This window comes from Pollicipes pollicipes, unplaced genomic scaffold (genome assembly GCF_011947565.3).
Source record: "Pollicipes pollicipes isolate AB1234 unplaced genomic scaffold, Ppol_2.1 Scaffold_4002;HRSCAF=4701_pilon_pilon_pilon, whole genome shotgun sequence".
Classification (NCBI taxonomy): Eukaryota; Metazoa; Arthropoda; class Thecostraca; order Pollicipedomorpha; family Pollicipedidae; genus Pollicipes; species Pollicipes pollicipes.
Window position 1 is genome coordinate 13,095,661 of NW_023596420.1, and position 20,688 is coordinate 13,116,348.

A 20,688-nucleotide genomic window follows, 5' to 3' on the forward strand; every position below is an offset into this window, starting at 1 on the left:
TGGTGGTGAGGTTGGGGGCTGGAGAGGAGCGCTGTTATTATAAATATATGACAGTATATGAAAAGACTTACGGTATAAACAGCGGTATTTTCCAAAGCAATATTCTTGCGATGGCATGTCGTCAAGTTTTTAGGACAATCGTGTGATTGGAACCCATTGTTTCGCTACCTGAAAAGTAAGTGACGTCTACTTAGGCGGCACGTTGGTTACTTCCTACCACAGAAACAACTGGTCTGAATGAAAGAACAACATAAAATGCTGTTCAACAATGATGAAATGCCATGTAATATTTATGAAATGTAATTTGATAATCTGTACAATTATTGAATGCTCTGAAGCTGTTGGTTGATTCAACTGATGTACTGAAAATCTGACATTGGTGCTAGGCTGACATATTGGATGGGTTTGTCTGTGCCTTCTTGCAGCCTGGTCATGTCAAGCTGTAGGATCTTTATTTTGGTGCTGAGCACATGATTTTTTTTCTTTTGTTCCAGTCATGTGGAAGCCTACTGCTGCATTGATCAGAGGGATGAGTGTCCTGATGCAGCACCATGCACGACTTGTGACACCACATGCACCTGTTCTGTGGAGCTACAGAGTTCTGTCTGTGCTGCGGTCTCAGTATCTCCATGGGACAACTTCATCGCTGCGGCCATCAGATGTAATCTCTGCTCCCTCTGATGTTCCTGGTGACAGTGGTAAATCACCTGACAAGGCATCTAGTGCCTATGACAAAGGTGCATGATCCAGTATACCCAGCATCATGTGAGGCAGAGCCCACATCTGCTGTAGCTGACCCCAGGTCAGACCCTGCCAGTTCCATCACCAGCACATCCAGCCTCGACATTGGTGCGGCCAACTCTCCTCCCGGCACAGCCCTTTTGGACCCTGATGTGGCGGACGCTGACCTCCCCATGGTGGACGCCCGCGCCGATGTGACCCCGGCGCCGACCGCCGCCGAGCCGCTGCCCAATCGGAGCCACAACTTGGCGCCGCTGGTGCTGGCCTCGGCCGACCTGCGCCGGCTGGTGGCGCTCGGCGTCGACGTGTCCGGCTGGGACAGACGGCCGGGCATTGCCCAGTTCGTGGTGGGGCTCGACTTCGAGCGCCAGGTGTGGCCGTGCGTACGGTGGCTGCACGGCGCTGGCGTGCCTGACGACCAGCTTGGGCCCTTCATCTCGCGCAACCCGCTCATCTTCAAGGAGCGCCTCGATGACCTCCAGGTGGGCTGGCGGGCGGCAGCGGCGTCTGGCATTGGGGCGCGCAATGTTGTCGGTTTACTTCGCTCGTTGAAGTAGTTGATGACTACATGCGAATGTGACGTTTGGTGACAAATGATTGTCGCGGCCACGTGCGCAAGTGCGTAGGCATTAACAGTGTGCTTGCGTCGCCAAACGACAGAATTTTGAGTTAACATGTGCATTCTGCATGCATCATGATTCGCACGCTTAGCGACCGGTGTGGTTCCCGTACACCGACTCATGTCGTGTGGTTCGTAACCGGTGGAAGGCTGTGATGATTGCTCAGGTACAGGGATTTTGTTGTTTAGTTGGGTTTTATGACACTAAAACTGCTTGGTTATTTATCACTTACAACGAGAAGTACAGATAGGCATGAGCGTTGAAAAGGGAGGAGCGAATTGCAGCTGCAGGCCAGATTTGTGGTTTACCAACATGGAGCAAATCCTGTACAGTTTATTCAAAATCGGGCAGTAAACACTGCCGCCATTTAAAAACACATCCCTTTAAAACAATTTATGTTCATGCTTTCCTGTAGCCATCTGCACCATTCGCCAGTAATTTTTCACTCAATGTGTGCAGCTTCCTTTACAACGCTTCGAGCAGAGGATTGGAGATGGTCACTTGTCGCAATTTTTGCCGCGAACGATGACTGAACCGGGACTTGAACAAGTGCCGCCGGCCGCCAGGCGGTACACAGCGCGTGTTTTCCGATGCTTGGCGTCGAGTTTGACGTCGGAGACTGAGCGGTCGATCGCTGATAACTCGGATGTCGCGAGAATGTGAGATTGGCGTAGTTTTCATGTAATTAATCTATTGCCAGATTAGGCCAAAACATGTCCAACGATAATGCGGAAAATGTGTTAGGTAAATCGGGGCACATGGCGATGTAAATTTTGCTGTGACCCATGAGAGCTTTCATGTTTGGCCACGGTTTTGAAGGACCAACAATCCAGGCTTCCCCACCGAAATGCAGCCGTAATCCGCATCCTTTTCATGTTAGATTCATGGCTCCATTTGGTAGACTACCGAGGTCTGTTATAGAAAATAAACTGTCCAAAATCAATGAACTTTTCGGGACCGGCCCTGTAAACGTGGCAAGTGGCACTTGGTTTGGCGTCGCTCCGGCGCCTGCCACTCGAGACGTGGCCGCAGGTTTGCAACGGCTGCTCACCCTCTCAGTCCAGCTCTGCGTGTCACCTTAACGTCACGCAGGCCAATAGACTAAGTGGCGTACTGTCTTGCAGCGCGCACGTGAGAGCAACAGGCGTGTCATACGGTGCCCATCAGCCGTACGCGCACGCAACTTGTCCTCGCAAAATGTCTCGTGCGCACGTGTATCGTGTCAAAACGTCATATTTAAGCGGCCCACCGCCAGCGCGTGCAGGGCGCAACGCAAAACGCGCGCAGACAGACATGTACAAGTGCCCTAGCCAAGTCCCATGCTTTAGTGAATTGTCGTGTTAACCCTCCATTCATATTGCGTATGAATGGAATGTGAAAGCACCAGTTGTCCAACGTCATGCCCATGCCCACACGCATCACCAGGTGCGGGTCAACTACCTGGAGGCGAAACGCTTCAGCCGCCAGCAGGTGGCCTCCGTCATTACGCGGGACCCGTTCTGGCTGCTGTTCAGCACGAGCCGTATCGACCGGCGCCTCGGCTTCTTCGCCCAGCTATTCCGGCTGGAAGCGAGCGAGGTGCGCCAGCTGGCGGCCAAGAGTCCGGGCGTCATCACCAGCCGCCTGCGCGACATCAAGGTGCTGCTCTGGCGGCCGGTGATGTGGCCGTTCGGCCAGGGAGAGAGAGAGAGAGAGAGAGAGAGAGAGAGAGAGAGAGAGAGAGAGAGAGAGAGAGAGAGAGAGAGAGAGGAGAGGGAGAAGGGAGAGGGAGAGGGAGAGGGAGAGGGAGAGGGAGAGGGAGAGGGAGAGGGAGAGGGAGAGGGAGAGGGAGAGGGAGAGGGAGAGGGAGAGGGAGAGGGAGAGGGAGAGGGAGAGGGAGAGGGAGAGGGAGAGGGAGAGGGAGAGGGAGAGGGAGAGGGAGAGGGAGAGGGAGAGGGAGAGGGAGAGGGAGAGGGAGAGGGAGAGGGAGAGGGAGAGAGAGAGAGAGAACTATATATATATATATATATATATATATATATATATATATTCGCTCTTGTCATGGACTTGCGCGGCGCTGGATGCTCGGACTGGACGGCGCTGGATGCTCGTTTGGCTCCAATGACCGCGGCTGCGTGATACCGTCTATGGCGGCGGATTTGCGACTAAGCGAAGGAATTAGGCTGGCATTGTTTGGCCGTGTTGTAACATTGCATGGCAAAGAAGCGGCGCAAGGCGTACGCTGCGACTAGTGGGTCACCGATAGGTGGCTCCAGCATGCGTGGTTGCGTGTGGCGTGTGGTTATAACTGTGGTGATTAACATGCATAACAGTTATAAGGACTCACCATATGGTGCGTGGTTATAACTGTGTGTTGAAGGGTTGTTTTTACTATGTTTGTGGTTGACAGCGTTGCCGGTATCCGAACTGTAGATAAGCGACCGCTGTCGGTACCACCATCTGTTTGCTGATGGCAGATTAACCAACAGGCCTCAAAGTGGCGTTACCGCTCCAGATATTATATATATATATATATATATATATATATATATATATATATATATGCATTGTGCAGCCTGACAACGACGTGGTGCTCGTTCTGCCCTGATCCGTCCGTCTCTGGACGCGTTTCCCTTTTTGTCACTCCGGGCCGGCATCACCTTGATGCCGGCACCGAAGTTTCACACCGGACCAACACAACCACCGCGGCAGTGCAGGTCCCGGCCACTCGGCCGTGACCAGCCGGTCGACAGCACGGGTCCTGAGGTGCGGGGGATCACGCTTGTGTCGCACTGCTCGGGGCTCGACTTGTCAGCTGATGAGAACAACAGGGCAACTTCTGCCACCTTTCTTTGGCGTCGCCGAAGATAGTGACGAGTGCGACAGCACATATGAATGGCAAAAATGTCCTTTCAGCTGGAATAAGTACGTGGCAGGTTGGGTCAGGGTCTTGGCAACCAGCCACGGTTTGCGGGGATGGATCCCAAAACCATTCCTGGAAAATATGCGGTGTTCCTCCCTGCTTGTTCGCCTAGCATTATCGTTCTATGTGTATGTTCCTGTCAGCTGATTGGCCTTGCCCTCACAGGATATGCGGTTCACCATAAAGGAGGAGTTCGGCTTCAGTTCTGCCGAGATGAGGCTGATCCTGCTGGGGAAGCCCAAGGTGTGGACGTTGGCCCGCTCCACTGTGCAAGAGCGGCTTCAGTTCCTGCACAATGTGATGGGCCTTCCGCACCGTCTGATCGCCGAGTCGCCCAATGTGCTGACGTTTCGCACAGTGGCGCGTGCGGCAGCGGCATCTGATGCTCAACATGCTGGGCAGAGACCAGTACGACAGGAGCCGTCCGGGCTTCGTCAGCCTCGACAGCCTGGTGGGCTCCACGGACGAACAGTTCTGCCGGGATGTCGCCAAAGTGCCTGTCGCCACCTATAATGAGTTCTTGAAAACCCTCTGACCTGCGAGTTTGCCCGGTTATGTGTATGGCTTCTTTACAATAAATTATGTCTACAGTGTGAGCGTGTTCCGGTGGGCATCAAACAATATCTTGGGCGGAATGTTTCACGTTGGATGAATGCATTAAGCAGCTTGCGTACTCTGGCATAAAGCATTTCCATTGTTTTGCGTCTTGCTCCTATTCCGTTTTTTTCTATGGAAAAGACCATGTTTATTTCTAACAAAACTATCGGCAGTCCATGTACCGCGTCACGACCGAAGATCTGGTGCCGAGTGGTGACCATATACATATATGGTCATTGGTATGACTGTTATATTCATATATATATATATATATATATATATATATATATATATATATATGTAAATAACAGATTTCAGCTACATGCAGCATGAACGTTTGCACCCCAATACGCAGCACGCCACCCTCTCGGCGAGAAGGAGTCGTTTCGGAGTCCAGCTGGTTTATTGAACCTGAATATATATATATATATATATATATATATATATATATATATATATATATAAACTACATTGCGCACTATCAGAACGATGACGAGTTCAAGCCTGCGAAAGATCTTTCGAGTGTGGACGGTTAGGGTCAGTGAAGCATCGTCTTTAGGAAACTGAATGGCCCTGCTGTCCCGCGTCATGCCATCTGTGATGCGTTCCATGCATGCGAATGCGGCTGGCTTCCTGTGATTATGCCAGCGTCAATTCAAGTGCTATGGAATACGCACTGCCCTCCCCGTCCAGCGATGAGACCTGAGGCCTGGTCAGATGTTCGTGAAATTTAGTTGGTCACCCAAGGGCAATTGCCGGGAAAATGGTCTTCGGTTTTTTTCGGAGGGGGGGGGGGGGGCACTCTTCACTTCGGTGTCAGAAGTCTGAACGACGGATTTGATGTGGTGGATTGACTGGTTCCCAAGGAAATTTGAAGCCAGGGACACAGCCAGGGTTTGTCTTACGAGGTAAACTCAGTGTAAACGCATCACGCCGATCGCCAGCTTCCTGTCAGCAGCCATCTACAGTGGGAATAAAAAATGCGGATCTAAAGACGAGCCCTGCCTTCGCCTTGATATGAAACTCCAGCCATGAATTAATTCAGTGACCTATGTCCAAGTAAGCAGTGGCAGGACCCCTCGGATTTGGTGGGGATTACAGCAGTTATCCTGGTTTTTTTTCATGCAACTCGGGCCATGGCTCAATTTTGCCTGACACGGGAAGCGGCGGCCATCGACTCCAAATGCTCCACTTGAGCTCCGCAGAAACTATTACTGCATATGCTTTTGTTTCTTCCAATAATACAAATTTGTGATTGGTATGACTGTGCCAATCGCGTGTTCGTTGCGTTTTTCAAGTAAAAGCAAAACATAAACATCCACTGAAGCACATGTATTCCAGCCACGAAAGATTTGGCTGCGCTGGCTTATTTCCTCGTGCTGCGTTTCAGCCGCGTCTGCGACAGTTACATGCGTGTGTACCCATCGTATCTTGTTGCCACCATTGGGGTTGTGTGTCATATGGGTCTCTGCCAAAATACGGTAAAGCGGTATGTATGTGCCAGTTGCACCGATGTGGGTTTGATTTAGATTTTGTCGAACTGTCTGATACCGAAAAATTTGAACATCAGCAATAGTTTTGTTGCCATTTATAAAAACCTTTTATAATTCCCGATCACCATAAGGTAAGGAGTACCACCTATTTGGGACCATCGCAATGAGGGCTGTCCATGAATTTTGGGTCATTTACTGACCATCCCCTCTGGTCATGTGCTGATTATACTGAAATAACCTGCATTACCCTGGTGATGCTCTGTTCAATGTTTTGGCCCTAAAATTAGCAGCTTTCTGTTAAGTGCATTGGCTCAAAAAGTAACATCTATTTAACTCTTTATGGAGGTTAAGGTACAAAACCAATAGCATGCAAGGTTATTGCCATGGGAAGAGGCCAACAGCATCTAGATTTAAGGATTTAATTCGTGTTAAAAGGCCTTAGCTTGATTTGCAACTGCACCAAATTGTAACTCTGTGGTGTCCAATAGCTCCATATCCTCCATTGTTGTACTTTGGCTATGCCCATCAACTCCTACCAACTCAGTTGTGTTACATTTCATGCATTGCATATTTATGGACAGTTGCTCAGCCATTGAGACCCAGCATGTCATGGTCACTATGTTTATGACCAGTTAATGCTAAATCTGTTCTCTTGTAAAGGGTAATTTATATAAAGAGTAGCTGTAAATCTATCACTTGCCATTTTTAGCCAGGTCCAGACTGAGGGAGCTGCACTTGACCATAGAAAAACTTCAACACAAGCATCCTTTTACCTTGCTGTCACACTTCCTACAAGCTTAGGTTTGTCACTCCTGTCATATGTTTCATATAAAATCTTCAGCAACAAGAAGCACATTTTAGAATGCTGTGCTGTACCAACTATCATTCATTCACATGCAAGCCCTTTGATCAAGCAGTCATATCTGCAATATCACAGGATCACATTGACTGCCATTGCCCATGTCCTTGCTATTACATAGAAATGTGTAAATAGCAAAACCTTAATGGAATAGGCTGATATGGGTCCAAACTGTCCCAGTGTTATAGCATTGTTAAGCTGACAGATTTCATTGGAAAAACACAAACAATCATACTGGACACATTTGATTTATGGTGCAGTAGATCACCATGCACTTTCAAACAAAAATGAATGGTCTTCCCATTTTGACAAAAACTACTAGATCTCAGAAACTGGAGCAGATGTGGCTTTGGAGCTATCTACATGGTGTAGTTGTATGTGCCAGGTACTGCTACCAACAAACTACAGATTTCACAGCCACCCAACCCATTGGTGCACCAGTAAACAGCATGTGAGTAACTTATGCCGCTTTCTATTGAATGATCAGGAATACAAGACACTGTAGCTTTTGCTGAGAGAAATTGGGCAATTAAAACTTCACTGGCATGTATACTCCTAATCCTGCTAATATTCACTTCAAAGGTTGTTTTTTAGAATTATTTGGTCATGATCACCAAAATCCTGTAAATTGAATCTACTGACGTGCACTGAAATATGCACTGCCCAGCCACACTCATAGCCAAGTAGTTTTGGGCAATGCTATTCGTGGACTGGTTGTGGAGGCAGCATTGTTGTATGCTGGCTGTTGACTCCCATGAAGGGCAGAACTTCCAATACAATTTTCAAATGAAATGGGGGGGTTACCAAAAGTGTTGGGCTTAATTTGTGTAGTTTTTTATGTCAATCACATGGTGACAATTGACTGATGTCACTCATGTCTTGCTCATCTGTGCTTCATATGGTTTCTTGAGAGGTAATGGGAAGATGGGGAAACCAAATATAATTTTGTTACTTGTTACAGCTTTTCAACAGCAATCATGGGGGCGAAAAGTAAAGGCCGTATGCCAAGGCACAAGAAGAAATCATGGAAGAAACAAGTGAACATTTCTGAGGTTGAAGAATACCTAGATGATGTTCGCCTTCAGGAGCGGTTTGGGTGAGTTGAAGTGTCATGCTCAATCAGCCAAGGTCTCGCAAGTTGCAGGAGTGAACAGCCATTTTTCGTCATTTCATTCCAATCAATGCCCATGTTAGATTGGGCCGAATGTCAAGTTTTCGGAAAGTTGTCATCTTAGTTGGGGATTGGAGTCTCGTGGAATAAGGTGGCGGATGTTTGTGTTTCAGTGGCTTGGTGGCGGATAAAGAGAGCAGTGACATGTTCATCGTCGACAGCAAGCCAGAGGTCCTTAAACCCGACGTGTCTCTGCAGCAGCGACGACCCAGAAAACCGAAAGTGGACCAAGATAATTTGAGATGTTTCCAGAATTTGAAAGGTCTTCCCGGAGCCAAAGTGCCTGTAAAGACGTGAGTGAAGGGGTTGAAAAGATAATATGTGTAGTGATAACATGTGTAGTGTTTGCGCGCCTATTTATGTTCCGTAACATCAAACTTAATACTTTGGCATGTGGAAGAGAACATGATGATCCATCTGAGATCACTGGGATCACCTTGAGACCACCTTGAAATGACGACAGGATCCGTCAAGTAGCTTCTGATATCCCAGCGAGGGGAATGTTGATACAGGACATTAATCCATGGTCTCTGAATGGCGCAGGAAAGGGTTACCCAGCTTGGTTAAAGTGGAGTCCAATAATTTTGAGTTTGAGGCGATCCAGGCCCTGTCGTTTGTTGCTGTGTACACTCGCTCACGATTCTTCGCGCCATCTGTGGTGATGGTAACTGGATTAAAGGCCAGGGGACGTTCGAGCCGATGGCCATGATTTGAACAGTTTACGACGGTGCCCCCATTGCGGAAATGGATTCATGGTAGAGGTGAGTTACTTTGGCTAGGTGCCGGTAATAAGCAGAACATCCAGGAGCCAATCTGACGCTGCATTGTACCGTTTCTCGAACATTAGGCGCTGAAGAAAACTTTGTGTTGGTGCTTTAACCTTGTGCGTGCGCTTTCAGGCGCGTTATTAAAGATAAGCGGCCTGCCTTTGTGAAAGCTAAGACCAAGAAAAAGAAGACTAAAAATGCAATTAATGCTCTTCACATACATGATGCAGTTCAGAAGAAAGAAGCTACAGAGAAAAAACAACTTCCTAAAGACCCGTGGGCTGACGACCAAGATTGTAAGTATTCTGGTTATCAGCTTTCTGAGAATTATGTCCAGCTTTTTTAGTCATCGCCAGTCGTTAGAACATGTAGCGTCTCGAGTATTTTTTTCGTTTTGTTGCAATATCAGCAGCATTGGCAAAGGGCCTGACTGCACAATTTTTTTTTATTTCAGGCACTTTTAGGCTCTGACTTGTAAGTTTGGTTTTACTAATATTGCTGCTCGACCCCCTGTGGCATTAACGACACCTGTTTGAAGCAGCTTGACCTCTGCTCGATTGCCCTTCGTGTTCGCTGCTCATCTCTGCGCCCTGATTGGCCGCTTATTCGTTTGTCTTTCCGTCCTGATTGGCTGCCTGCTCGCCGTCAGCTGACGTGGACGACTGGACGGAGGTGGGCGCGACGCACCTGCGCCGGCTGCGCATGGACGGGCGCGTGCGCCGGCCGCTCTACATGCGCGTCAAGACGTCGCTGCTGCCAGCCGTCGAGACGCCGCATGCTGGTGAGGCTGGGGTGCGGTGGTGGACGGCGGGGAGAGCAGGCGACGGGTGGACGGAGGCTGGTGCCGGCACGCGATGGTTTTGGCAGCTGCAAAATGACCACCGCCGGTAGCCAAGAGGGCGAGAGAACGCGTGGCAGGCGTGTGAATTGTGTGATAAACGTGCGTCCCGTCCCCCTGTCAGTTATGGCTGTGGGTAGGGCACAAAGCAACCCGCTGTGTGATTGAGAGGAAAGCTTTGGCTAGGTACCGCGCCGCGGTCAAAATCACTCAAGGTGTATTGTATTCTGCTGAAATCAGTTGTTATCTCAAGACCTTCTCCTGAGCATCCTCCACAACTTGATAAATAGCTGCATGGTTCAGATCATGGTGAGCATCGCTATTACGTCGGCAGCGCCCGGTGTTTGGGCGGAGTTGAGCCGGCAGCCGGCGCGCCTGTACCCTGTCTGCTCCCTTGGAGTGACCCCCTCCTCATCCCCTGCGCCGCCCGCAGGCCAGTCGTACCACCCGGAGGCGGGCGACCACGCGGCGCTGCTGGAGAAGGCCGTCCAGGTGGAGCACCGTAAAGAGGCCGACTTTCAGCGCTGGGAGCGGCAGACCACGGCCAAGTTCCCGTCGGTGCGGCCGACCGAGGTACGTGCGTCCTGATACCAGCCCAGCCCTCGGTCGCCGCCCCAGGTCACCGGCCGTCAGCCTCTGGGGTGCGGCCGACCAAGTTACGTGCGTCCTGATACCAGGCCGGCTCACGATTCCCCCCCCCCCCCCCCAGGCCACCGGCCGTCAGCCCCTGGGGTGCGGCCGACCGAGGTACGCGCGTCCTGATCCCAGGCCGACCCTCGGTCGCCGCCCCAGGCCACCGGCCGTCAGCCCCTGGGGTGTGTTGTCTGATTGGTGGTGCCGAGACTGGTGGAGGGGAAGGGATGATTGGGTTTCAGACGCTGTTGCTGTCATTTGGCAGTGTTCCTGGTCATTTGCATGGCTCCCGTCGTTCATGGCGTTGATAGCGCATTAACTCCTTCGAGAAGTATATATCACTGCAGAGTGCCTGCTTCGCAGTGGGCGTGCCCGTGGTATGTTGATCTGCTACAGTGCTGGAAAGCTAGCGCTGTGGCGGCTCAAGGAATTTGATGAGCTTTTTTTGCGACCAGGGACTGTTGGTGGATCGCGTAACATTCCCATTTTCAATTATTGATCCATAGAATAAAACTCGTCTTTACGACTGCGGTGTGGTATACATGTTGTTTGTTGCCATCAAACTATACCATCTCTTCGGTGCACTGGCGGATCTGATGGGGCCACCAGCTGGCCTCTCTGAGGGGATGAGGGGGGTCACTCTGAAGGGACTAACAAGTCCTTAATCCCCACCCCGCCCCCGCCATTGAATGTAATGCATGGGGCCGTCTGTTGATGCTCGCCCAGCGTTCTAGCCACTTTTAGGGACATTACGGACAGCATTTTGCAGCGCCATGTCCACATTAATAATTCAGCTCTCTCTGTGGGAGTGTTGGTGTGTGGGTGTGCACATTTTCACAAATAACCGACGTCGCGGTATGACTTTGCGTTGCACATTGCCATTCGACATACGTGTGCATTGGGGTCTGAGGATTCGGCCCAGACATTTGCTGTTGCGGTGAATGTTGTTGTTTTTCTGAATGGAATGAGCACATTATGTCACTCGGATCCGACTGTCCACCTCGGCTTTGTAATGAGACTGGTGGCAGGGTTGCCCGCAAGGCCCCTTGTCAGCGCAGGAAGCCCCGAATGGACTTAAATCAACGCCACACTGAGCCCGCAACTTCAGCTCGGCTGCCCGTGTTCGCAGTCGGACTGGGTGAAAGAGATGTCGGGAGGCCTGCAGGACGACCACGACGAGAAGGGCGACGACGAGAAGTCGGCCACGGGTCCGCTGGTGCGGAGGGTGCCCAAGCCGAAGACGAAGCAACAGCGGCGCAAGATGCGGGAGAGGAAGGTGACCGAGCGACACCGGCTGGCCGCCATTGACACACGGCGCACGGAAAACGAGGTGTTCAGGTGAGCGGGGGAGGGGGATAGCAGCGGAAGGAGGACGCACGACCTCCGCGCGGTTGTAACGCCACCTGTGTGGAAGTGCACGAGGTCAGTTGTGACGTTGGACCTCCTGGCTCGTTGGCATGTTCGATGTGGGGTGGTCGAACGGCAAAGTAGTCACCCTGGAGGCGTAGTTTTTTTCTCGTTTGAATCATAAAACCAGTCGCTTGATTCATGGCGATGCTGCCTCGTTGCTCATCACGTGATGTGGTGCAAAATCTGACAATGTAACCTTGCTTTCGACCGGGTCATAGGCGCTGCAGTCTTGATGTTCCATCACGCCACGTGCGACGCCGCTCGAGCCCGCCGCGTCTGTGTCCCCACGCACGCCACCGACCTCAGCCCCGCTGCCCCTCCGCCGTCGCAGGGTGCGCACGCTGGCGCGCGAGCTGCGTGAGCAGGCGGCACGCACGGCGGAGCGCCAGCAGCGCCGCGCCGTGCGCCGCAGCGCGCGCGCCGAGCAGCCGCTGACGCTGGGCCGGCACCGCTACGAGGCGGCGCCGCTAGAGGTCAGCCTGAGCGACGAGCTGCCCGGCTCACTACGTAACGTGCGCACCGAGGGCGACCTGCTGCAGGAGCGCTTCAAGTCGCTGCAGCGGCGCAACGTCATCGAGCCGCGCGTCCGCACCACGTGAGCGCCGAGGGATGAGGCGGGAGGGGGGGGGGGGGGCGAACGCTGCTTCAGTGTGTGATGGTGGAGCTGCGGCGGGGTTTCGAGGAGTGACGTGATGCTTGGCTGTAAGGATACGTTCGGCAGTTGATTCAGGGTATGCTTAAGGTGTAGAGGCGAAGGATTTTGTTTAATAATGAATAGTGCAGCTTTGATTTGCAGCATCATTTGCTATGCCTCCGTCACGTCCTATGGGTACTGCAGACCAGAGGGTATGACTGACTTGTTGCGGACATTTACAGGCAAAAGAAGCAGCTGAAGAGGAAGCGTTTCGACCGCATCACTGGCTCCGAACGGGAGCCAAACAAGCTGAAAACAGAGAGGAATCTGTGATGAACATGGCACAGTGTTGGGGAATCTGGAGGGGACGTAACGGTGCAGGGCGCTGTGCTCTGCCCGTCGTTGGCATATGACGACGACTCGCGGCAAATAAAGATCCATTATTTCCCGGATCGTTGGCTTTTTAGGACCATTCTGGGAGACGTCGTTCCTTTTCTAAACTAGGAACGTTCAAACATGGGTTTTTGCAAGCCTAGACGTGAAATGCATGGAGGCGTGTGCGATGTGTGCTGTGGAACGTTGTCTCTCATGGACCTCATGATACAGGTCTAAAAAACTGACTGCGACGTTCGGTGCCGTTCCTGGGCATGTTCGGCTGTCCTTCATCAGCCCGCACACCTGGCGCCGTCGCTGACGCTGTCGGGGGGGGGGGGGGGGAGTGGGGGGCACCACACGCGCCGAGCCGTGGAGAGGGTGCGCGCACTTACCCGGTGCGTTGGAACTTCTTGGCACGCCGCTGCGTATCGAACGTCGGGAGCAGGCTAGCACGGATCATGTGGAAATAAAACCGGTCCATAGGAGCCAAATGCGTGTCGAAGAGAAAGTTGTCAACAATACTTCAGCGCGGTGCGTGGTAACCTCATCGTTACCTGTCTGGCAATGCTTGTTGCCAGTTTAATCGCGCGCGGGATGTCTAGGCGGCTGGGGCGTCCAGTTTGGCGCTCAATGTTATCGGGAAAGGCATGTGCCGCCTGTGCAGCTTTACAATGTACCATGACATATACCATATCATGCCTGTTAAAAACCAAAGGCCGTCGCCGCCAAGTGCTAGCCTACCTGCGGTAAGCTGGAGAGGTGGTGGACATGAGTGAGGCTCCGAGGCCTATTGGGGATTTTGGCAAAAATTTGGCAAAAGTTCTGGTGTTTCCAAATATTTTGCAATATTGGTAAAATATTGAGGGGGTGAAGCAAGCGCTAGGAGCGGCAATGCCCCATCAAAAGCGATACAAAAGCTCGAGCCTGGGAGGCAAAAAGTCTAGTGTTGATCAATTTCGCAATGCAATAGCACGCTTATACCTTGTGTTTTAAGTGCGGAACGCTCCTCCACGTTTACGCGCGTGTTCGAGCGATGAATTGATGAACCTTAGGCAAGGCCAGCCGGAAAATGGATGGCACCTGTGTGATGGGGAATCCCTGGCTTCCGTGAAAGAAATCCTTTCCTTCTGGAAGTATATCGATATGGTAGGACAATGTCACGTAGTTTGGCGCGTTTTAAAACTGGCGCGAAACACACGATGGCCGGATATATGCGGTAGCGGTGGTGGCGGGGCTTCAGCAAGGTGGCATTAAAGCATATGCATGGTTTATTTTGAATATTTTCAGCCGGGCATACTGGTAGTTATTTGTCTTTTGTGACAAAGTTTCGCTTGTGCAACTTGCGTCGTAAGTTATTGCGGATGGGAGCAGCAAATGCTGCGGTGCCCGCCCTTCCTGTTGGGGTGGGAGGCAGGCGACGCTATATAGCCTCAGCAGTTGAGTGCGTCGTAAAGCCCCAATGACATGACACGGGAGGAGCAATTGAAGGGTAGAGATGCTGCAGAATAGTTCGGTGTGGGTAATTTGTTATGCGGACAAGATCATGTAGGTTTATGACCGTATTGAGACGGGAGGGGCGCCACAAAGTACTCGACCATCAAATGTGTGCTGTTGATTGTTATCAAATTTGGCCGTACCCACACAATATGTTGGTATGCTTAATTATGTGATCTCCCTGTAGTTCTGGAGGAATTCTGCCAGAAATATTTTGATTTTGTGTAGTCTTGCCCTGATGTTGATTTTTGGTTCCTGGTAGGGGAATATTTGGGGTGTTTCTTGTGTTTATGGCAGGATTCAGATGTAGGTATGCATGTTGATTTCTTCATCAGAAGGGTGTGACCCTCTTAAGGGAGATCACTGGGGTCACACAGTGTGGTGTTCTTCAATGTGCCTCCCCAACAACATCCTGTGCATCTTGCCAATTGCATTGCTTAGGGAGGAGGTATAAGCTAGTGTTGGTGATGGTGGTTTAGTATTTAGTATATATATATATATATATATATATATATATATATATATATACATATATATTATGGCAATGTAAAGCTTATTTTTGCATCAGCTTCTTAAAATCATTTAATCTACTTCAAACACCATGGAGCAGAGTGTTTTGCATGCCCACCAGCTGATGATTGGGACATGGTGTTTCAAACCAATCCTCTTAGCAAGGTTAGGAATGTTGGTTTTCATAAAAAAGGAATTTTAATGTTTTTTAAGGATTTGTGTCCTTGTGTGGTTCCTGCCATTGTGTAAGCTTCTGGCTAACCTTACAGCACCTATAGGGCCCAATAAATTCATACTTTCTATGTGTTTGTACCTGAGAGTAAATACAAATTTGAGCAAATTTGTTTTTAGGTTGCTTACACAGCAGCTATATTAACTGTTCAGGTGTTAACCTGCATAGAGACTTACTCTGATTTGTGAAGAAGCTGTTTTATTGGTAACATATATGTTAGTTGTAAGATATATGTCAGCCAGAACATATATGTCAGTAACATATATGTTCATTGATGATAATGACTGGATCCAGCATTGTTTTTCTGCTATATCATAACCATTGTTTTTCAGTTACAGCATACACCTAAATGTGTTAAGATGGATTTGGATGCCAAAATAAAGGAATTTTCTGATGGCAAGAACACTGCAACACACATCATTTCTTCAGCTGTCCCAGATATTTGTAAATCTGAGCCCTGCATGCTGGGCATTGATGAGGCAGGCAGAGGACCAGTGCTGGGTAAGCAGATGTGATGGGTGTAGTTTCAAACAGGAGTGTAGTTTCTCAGAATGTGTTGGGGTTGGACTGCTGAACAGTTAAAAAAAGACCAAAGTGCACCTAAAATATGCCAAGAAACATGCTTATCCCTGGATTTTTCCCACTTTCTAACCAATGTGGGCAGGGAAGCCCTCCCCCAACTCAGTAAGAAACTACACCCCCTAAGAAGTGATGAATGTAGTTGAAACTGTATTGAGTAGGTGTTGTGTTTCCAGGGAACATGGGCTAAAAATATGCCTTTGTGGTGATGTTTGGATACAGTTTGCTATTTTGGTAACATGATACACTATCCTTAATTATTTGAGTACCCTGTGTCTACCTTGTGCATATTAACCAATGCATTCATTGATGCCAAGGCATGCTCTTAATCTAGATATATTCCCCAGGACCAATGGTGTATGGCTGTGCATACTGCCCAGTCAGTAAGCTGGCTGAACTGAAAGCCCTGAAGTGTGCAGACTCTAAGACTCTGAGTCTGGAGGCGAGGGAGAAGCTTCTCATCTTGCTCAATGATAGTGGTGACTTCCTCGGTTGGGAGGTGGAAATCCTCTCTCCCAGCTTTATCTCACGGAACATGTTCAAAAGGTGAGCAACAGTCAGTGTGTCAGTTTTCCTGTAGAGTCAAAGTTGAAAGGCAGTATTTACTGAATGCTAATTTTCTGATATTTTGGTTGAATGCCAATTTGCCAAAATGCCCTGGAGTGGAATGCTGATTGCTGAGATGTTCTGGTGTTACAGCATTAATGTACTGAAATGCTCTCATCAAATATTCATCAGCTGAAATGTTCCTTGATCAAACATTATGTACTGAAATGCATTGTGTTATGAAACAAGTAGCAATGACTGAATGTATTTTGGTTGAATGCTTATGCATCAAAATGTTAATGGGCAGTGGACAGAGCTTCTGTAGGCCTTTTTTCACTGTCACCCCACGATGTGAGATTCCAGCAGTCTTCTCCCCTTGATACCTTGAGAACTATGCAAGCTGAAGCCATGAGAAGGATGCCATTGAGATGCTCTTGTCGCCTGGATCCAATAGTTATGACCGAGCTTTGGTGAATCAGACTTTGGACAGGTTCGACAGTTTTTCCTCTTGTTGCGGCAAAGCCAAGCACGCTACGAGAATACCGAAAAACGGGGTTGAATAGCCCATAAACACCGTCGGATGGGTTATAGTGGACATTAACAGATGTTACCTGTAACATTCATCGATGTTAAAGGGGTGGGCCATCGTTCTGGTGGGCTAATGGGCTATTGGCCCATCCAACCATATTTAGAACTAAACATGTCAAACCGAACCGAATTACTCCACGTCCTTAGCAGTATGTGTTGTCCCACCAACCCATCCCATCCCCATCAATTCTTAGCGTGGCCCATTGGCTGCCCTCGACGGCCTGCCGGCGTATCACTTCAGTGATTTCTAATCGTTAAATCCACATTCAGGTCGTTAATTGGCCAGTCAGTGAATTTCCATTCGAATAATTGACATTCTCCTAAAGGCTGTTTTCGCATCTTGGCATTCATCTTATGAACATTTCGGCTAATTGGCGCGTAGCTAACTAGCGTTCCGTCTTTATTTGCGTTTCGTTAATCGCTGTTTTGCCCCTTAGCCGCCCACCTTTAAGAAGGCGGCAAAAGGCCTGCGAGTTTTTCACATCTGGTGAGATAACATTCGGTTAATCGCCCTTCGACGCTTTGTCTTAGAACCCTTGTACCAGGTTGTAGCCCACTTTTTCATTACAACCGTCATTAATTCACCGTGGATATCACAATATCATCGAAGCTTGTGAAAGTCTTAAACGAGATGAACGTGCATTTACTTTTTTCAAGTCATGACATGGGCATGCATTTTTTCCGTGTCAGTGGCTCATACGTTGTCAGGTCTCGTCGAGATGACTATGTCAAACCGCATCAGCTGTAACGGCACGTTAGTGAGGACTGGCTGCACTGACTCGGCACGCCGGCGCAGGTCCAAATACAACCTCAACTGGATGTCGCACGACGCGGCCATCGCGCTCATCGCCCGCTGTCGAGAGGCGGGCGTCAATGTCACCGAGGTGTACGTGGACACGGTCGGGCCGCCCGAGAAGTACCAGGTGAGCGTACAGTCAGGCCGTCCGTCGGGCACCGGCAGGCCGTCCGACGCGCCGTCGGCGGACGGGTGCAGCTCTACTGAGGGGGGACGACAAGCATCTGAGGCGTCGTGTGAAGCCGGTGCTTCACGGATGTCCTCGCTCCACGCCTGCGTGTCTGGTTACGCTACGTTGTCTGTCGCGCGCTGGCGGCGCCTTCTCCGCTCCGCCGATGGTCCCGCTGGGAGAGGTCGTCACTGCCGCTCGTGCGCGGCTGTGCTGACCTGCCAGCCGGTGTCCGGCCGTGTCGCGTCCCCATCAGTCGCTCGCTGAGTCGCACCGCCTCCCCCCCCCCCCCCCCCCCCCACATACGCACACATAGACACTGCGTGAGAGCGTCGGCTGTTCGTCATACACGTGCATGCTGCCTGGATGAAGACACGTCAAAGCAAGCCGGCAACGGGCGCGCGTGGGCATGCTCTGCACCAGTGTCGACAGCGGTGACGAGGTTCAACAGACGTCGGCGCACGCGCGTCGTGGCGCCGCGTCGGCCGCCGTCCCGCGCCCCGGCACCCGGGCCCTCATCTCAGACGGCTTCCGCGGCCCGCAGGCCAAGCTGGAGGCGCGTTTCCCCGGCCTGAAGATCACCGTCAGCAAGAAGGCCGACGCGCTCTTCCCAACCGTGTCGGCGGCCAGCATCTGCGCCAAGGTGGTGCGCGACCGCGCGCTGGCCCACTGGACCTGCCCCGAGAAGATGGAGGTGGACGTGGCTGCGCTGGGCAGCGGCTACCCCGCCGGTGAGGGAAACGCTACCAGCGGAGCGAGGGCTTGCACGGTTTGGACGTCCGGACTCGAAATCTCGAGTCCGGCACAGTGCGGTCTAATTGGGAGGCTTTCAGCCCGATCGAAATGGGTTAAAACCGTGTGGTGCCGGGGTGGGCAATGGCGAGCCCTACAGCCTCATTGGGCATTAACGGGACCGCAAAACCCCGAAGCCCTCGGTCTTCATGTGTAGAAGTTGAGAATGGACATGTAAATTAGGAACGAACTATGTCTAAAGCAACACCATAGACTTGTGACAATTGCAGATGCGTTATTGTAAGTTTCATGTGCTGTATATCTGCATTTGGCGCCACCTCACAGTACTACTACGCTATGTCCCTCCTTGAATGGGCTAGCGTAAGCATGCCGACACTAAGCCCTGCGTTGTTGATCGCAGCGTGTTTCTTAATGCTCAGTCATGCTGTTAATAATACAGAGAGTACAGAGACAGTATAAAAATAGCATACCCACACACATGCATGAAAAGCTCAAGTAGCCCATGAAACGTTCATAACGCCAGCGATCTCCCCGCCGGCCCTGGGGCCGCTAAAGTCACCAGGCTGCCGACCACATCATTACAACCCCCTGTGAAGCTCGGACACTAACGCGTGAGGCCGCTGACCCCGGCTCGTGCGGCCGCCGTCGCCAGACCCGCAGACGAAGCGGTTCCTGGCGTCCAGCCTGGACCCGGTGTTCGGCTTTCCCAGTCTCGTGCGCTTCAGCTGGTCCACCTGCCAGACCATCCTGGACACGTCGGCCGTCGGCGTGCAGTGGTCAGTGACGGCGGTCTCGGTCCCTGGCTGGTCTTGGTAGCCGGCGGCGTGACCTCCGTCTGCGGTCCGTCTCGTGGTCCGCTCGAGGGCGTCGGCTCACAGAGCAGTGGCGTGGCGTCTGTGCCCGTCGCACGGCCGTCCTGTCATCTGAGTGGTGTGATTTGGAACATGGTGGTAAAATTGTGTAATAGTAAGTGGGATAAATCTGGATATGTTTGTGCGGATGGACGATTGTGTGGTAAGGTGCAGCAGGAGATGTGTGCATGATAGGATTCAATGGATTTGTGGTCATGCTTTGTATTTTATTGCAGTCAGTTCTTGGCTGTCGGTCACATTCTGATCCAATTTCTTTTCACTGGATCTGCAGCCGCAATTTTCTTTGAATGGGGTCGTGAAGACAGGGCTGTGCCGCTCTTTGATCGCTGAGCAGATGCGCTGCAGCACGCTAGCCGGCACGCTACCCGTCTGTTTGTCTCCCCCGCCATGTCTTCCCTCGCGGCGCCTGCATCCCATGCCCCCCCCCCCCCCCGTGCCATCCCACCTACCCCACCACATCCCTCCTGGTGACGCTCGAGTGCTCTGCTCCAGGGAGAAGCCGGACGACGAGAACGCGGCGGCGCGCGACACGCCGTCAGTGGCCGCTCTGTTCGGCGGCCAGGGCGCGCGCCACGTGTTCTTTACGGAGCGCCATCTGCGCCCGGCGCCGCCACTCTGACACGCCGACTCGTGCGCGGCTGGCACTCGCGCCGGTCCCCAGCGCTGGTGGGCGGCACACTGCGAGGACAGGGGGTGACGCAGACTCGTTGAACGGTGGGAGGGGAGCGGCCGGGAGGGCGCTGCGGTGTTGGTCTCGGAGCTGAGGGGGTGTGGTCGGGCCTTTATACAGGCGTGGCGAGCGAGTGCGCCGTATTCCTTGTCCTGGTGTTTGCAGCGCTGTTTGAAGGCTTGTCGTCCCAAGAAAAGCGCCGCTTTTTACATCGCATTTTTGTGTTGCTGGGTCGCATGGAAAACCCCGGACCCTGAGTTGTCAACAGAAGACAATCGCTTCCGTGAAAAGGTGCTTTTGTGAATGCTGAGTGCACGCCACTGAAATGAACTGCAGAATGAGCGTGGCTTTTGACTGAATAAAATGCCGTGAACTTGGGTGCGCCTTGCGTGCTCGGTATCCGTGCAGATTCCGCGTCCCTGTTCTTTTTCTGCGTTTT

At 51.4% G+C, this 20,688-nt stretch overlaps 3 protein-coding genes across 16 annotated transcripts; all 3 read left to right on the top strand.

Moving 5' to 3' along the window:
* mTerf3 (mitochondrial transcription termination factor 3) lies at positions 1 to 4,854 on the top strand. Its single transcript, XM_037217126.1, is given in 5 exon segments — positions 1 to 175; positions 495 to 1,223; positions 2,787 to 2,999; positions 4,429 to 4,617; positions 4,619 to 4,854. Coding segments are annotated over 4 exon segments (1,125 nt in total). The 5' UTR covers positions 1 to 175; positions 495 to 680; the 3' UTR covers positions 4,799 to 4,854.
* Positions 4,855 to 6,293: 1,439 nt separating this feature from the next.
* Positions 6,294 to 13,117, top strand: LOC119093956 (ribosome biogenesis protein NOP53). Of its 4 annotated transcripts, none has more exons than XM_037216979.1 (9): positions 6,294 to 6,349; positions 8,174 to 8,308; positions 8,497 to 8,676; positions 9,283 to 9,446; positions 9,800 to 9,931; positions 10,422 to 10,561; positions 11,751 to 11,959; positions 12,363 to 12,626; positions 12,908 to 13,117. In XM_037216979.1, exons 1-9 carry the CDS (start codon positions 6,321 to 6,323, stop codon positions 12,996 to 12,998), a joined length of 1,344 nt encoding a protein of 447 aa, XP_037072874.1. In that variant the 5' UTR covers positions 6,294 to 6,320; the 3' UTR covers positions 12,999 to 13,117. The 4 variants fall into 4 exon arrangements, with proteins under 4 accessions (XP_037072874.1, XP_037072876.1, XP_037072875.1 ...); XM_037216981.1 differs by having other exon boundaries at positions 6,302 to 6,341; XM_037216980.1 differs by having other exon boundaries at positions 6,349 to 6,484.
* A 1,117-nt stretch (positions 13,118 to 14,234) lies between these two features.
* Positions 14,235 to 20,665, top strand: LOC119094632 (ribonuclease H2 subunit A). Of its 11 annotated transcripts, none has more exons than XM_037217726.1 (7): positions 14,235 to 14,256; positions 15,609 to 15,777; positions 16,203 to 16,401; positions 17,786 to 17,912; positions 18,499 to 18,685; positions 19,360 to 19,483; positions 20,072 to 20,665. In XM_037217726.1, exons 2-7 carry the CDS (start codon positions 15,636 to 15,638, stop codon positions 20,196 to 20,198), a joined length of 906 nt encoding a protein of 301 aa, XP_037073621.1. In that variant the 5' UTR covers positions 14,235 to 14,256; positions 15,609 to 15,635; the 3' UTR covers positions 20,199 to 20,665. The 11 variants fall into 11 exon arrangements, with proteins under 11 accessions (XP_037073621.1, XP_037073614.1, XP_037073617.1 ...); XM_037217719.1 differs by having other exon boundaries at positions 14,245 to 14,284; XM_037217722.1 differs by lacking the exon at positions 14,235 to 14,256 and adding an exon at positions 14,291 to 14,387.
* Positions 20,666 to 20,688: the final 23 nt, after the last annotated feature.

Coding starts and splice junctions, on each gene's coding strand:
- LOC119093956 (XM_037216977.1), top strand. CDS start 7,482: ATGCACTTTCAAACAAAAATGAATGGTCTTCCCATTTTGACAAAAACT. Junction 8,309..8,496: donor CGCCTTCAGGAGCGGTTTGG/GTGAGTTGAAGT, acceptor TTTGTGTTTCAG/TGGCTTGGTGGCGGATAAAG. Junction 9,447..9,799: donor GTGGGCTGACGACCAAGATT/GTAAGTATTCTG, acceptor GCTCGCCGTCAG/CTGACGTGGACGACTGGACG.
- LOC119094632 (XM_037217718.1), top strand. Junction 15,778..16,202: donor AGGCAGAGGACCAGTGCTGG/GTAAGCAGATGT, acceptor TATATTCCCCAG/GACCAATGGTGTATGGCTGT. Junction 18,686..19,359: donor GGGCAGCGGCTACCCCGCCG/GTGAGGGAAACG, acceptor CGCCGTCGCCAG/ACCCGCAGACGAAGCGGTTC.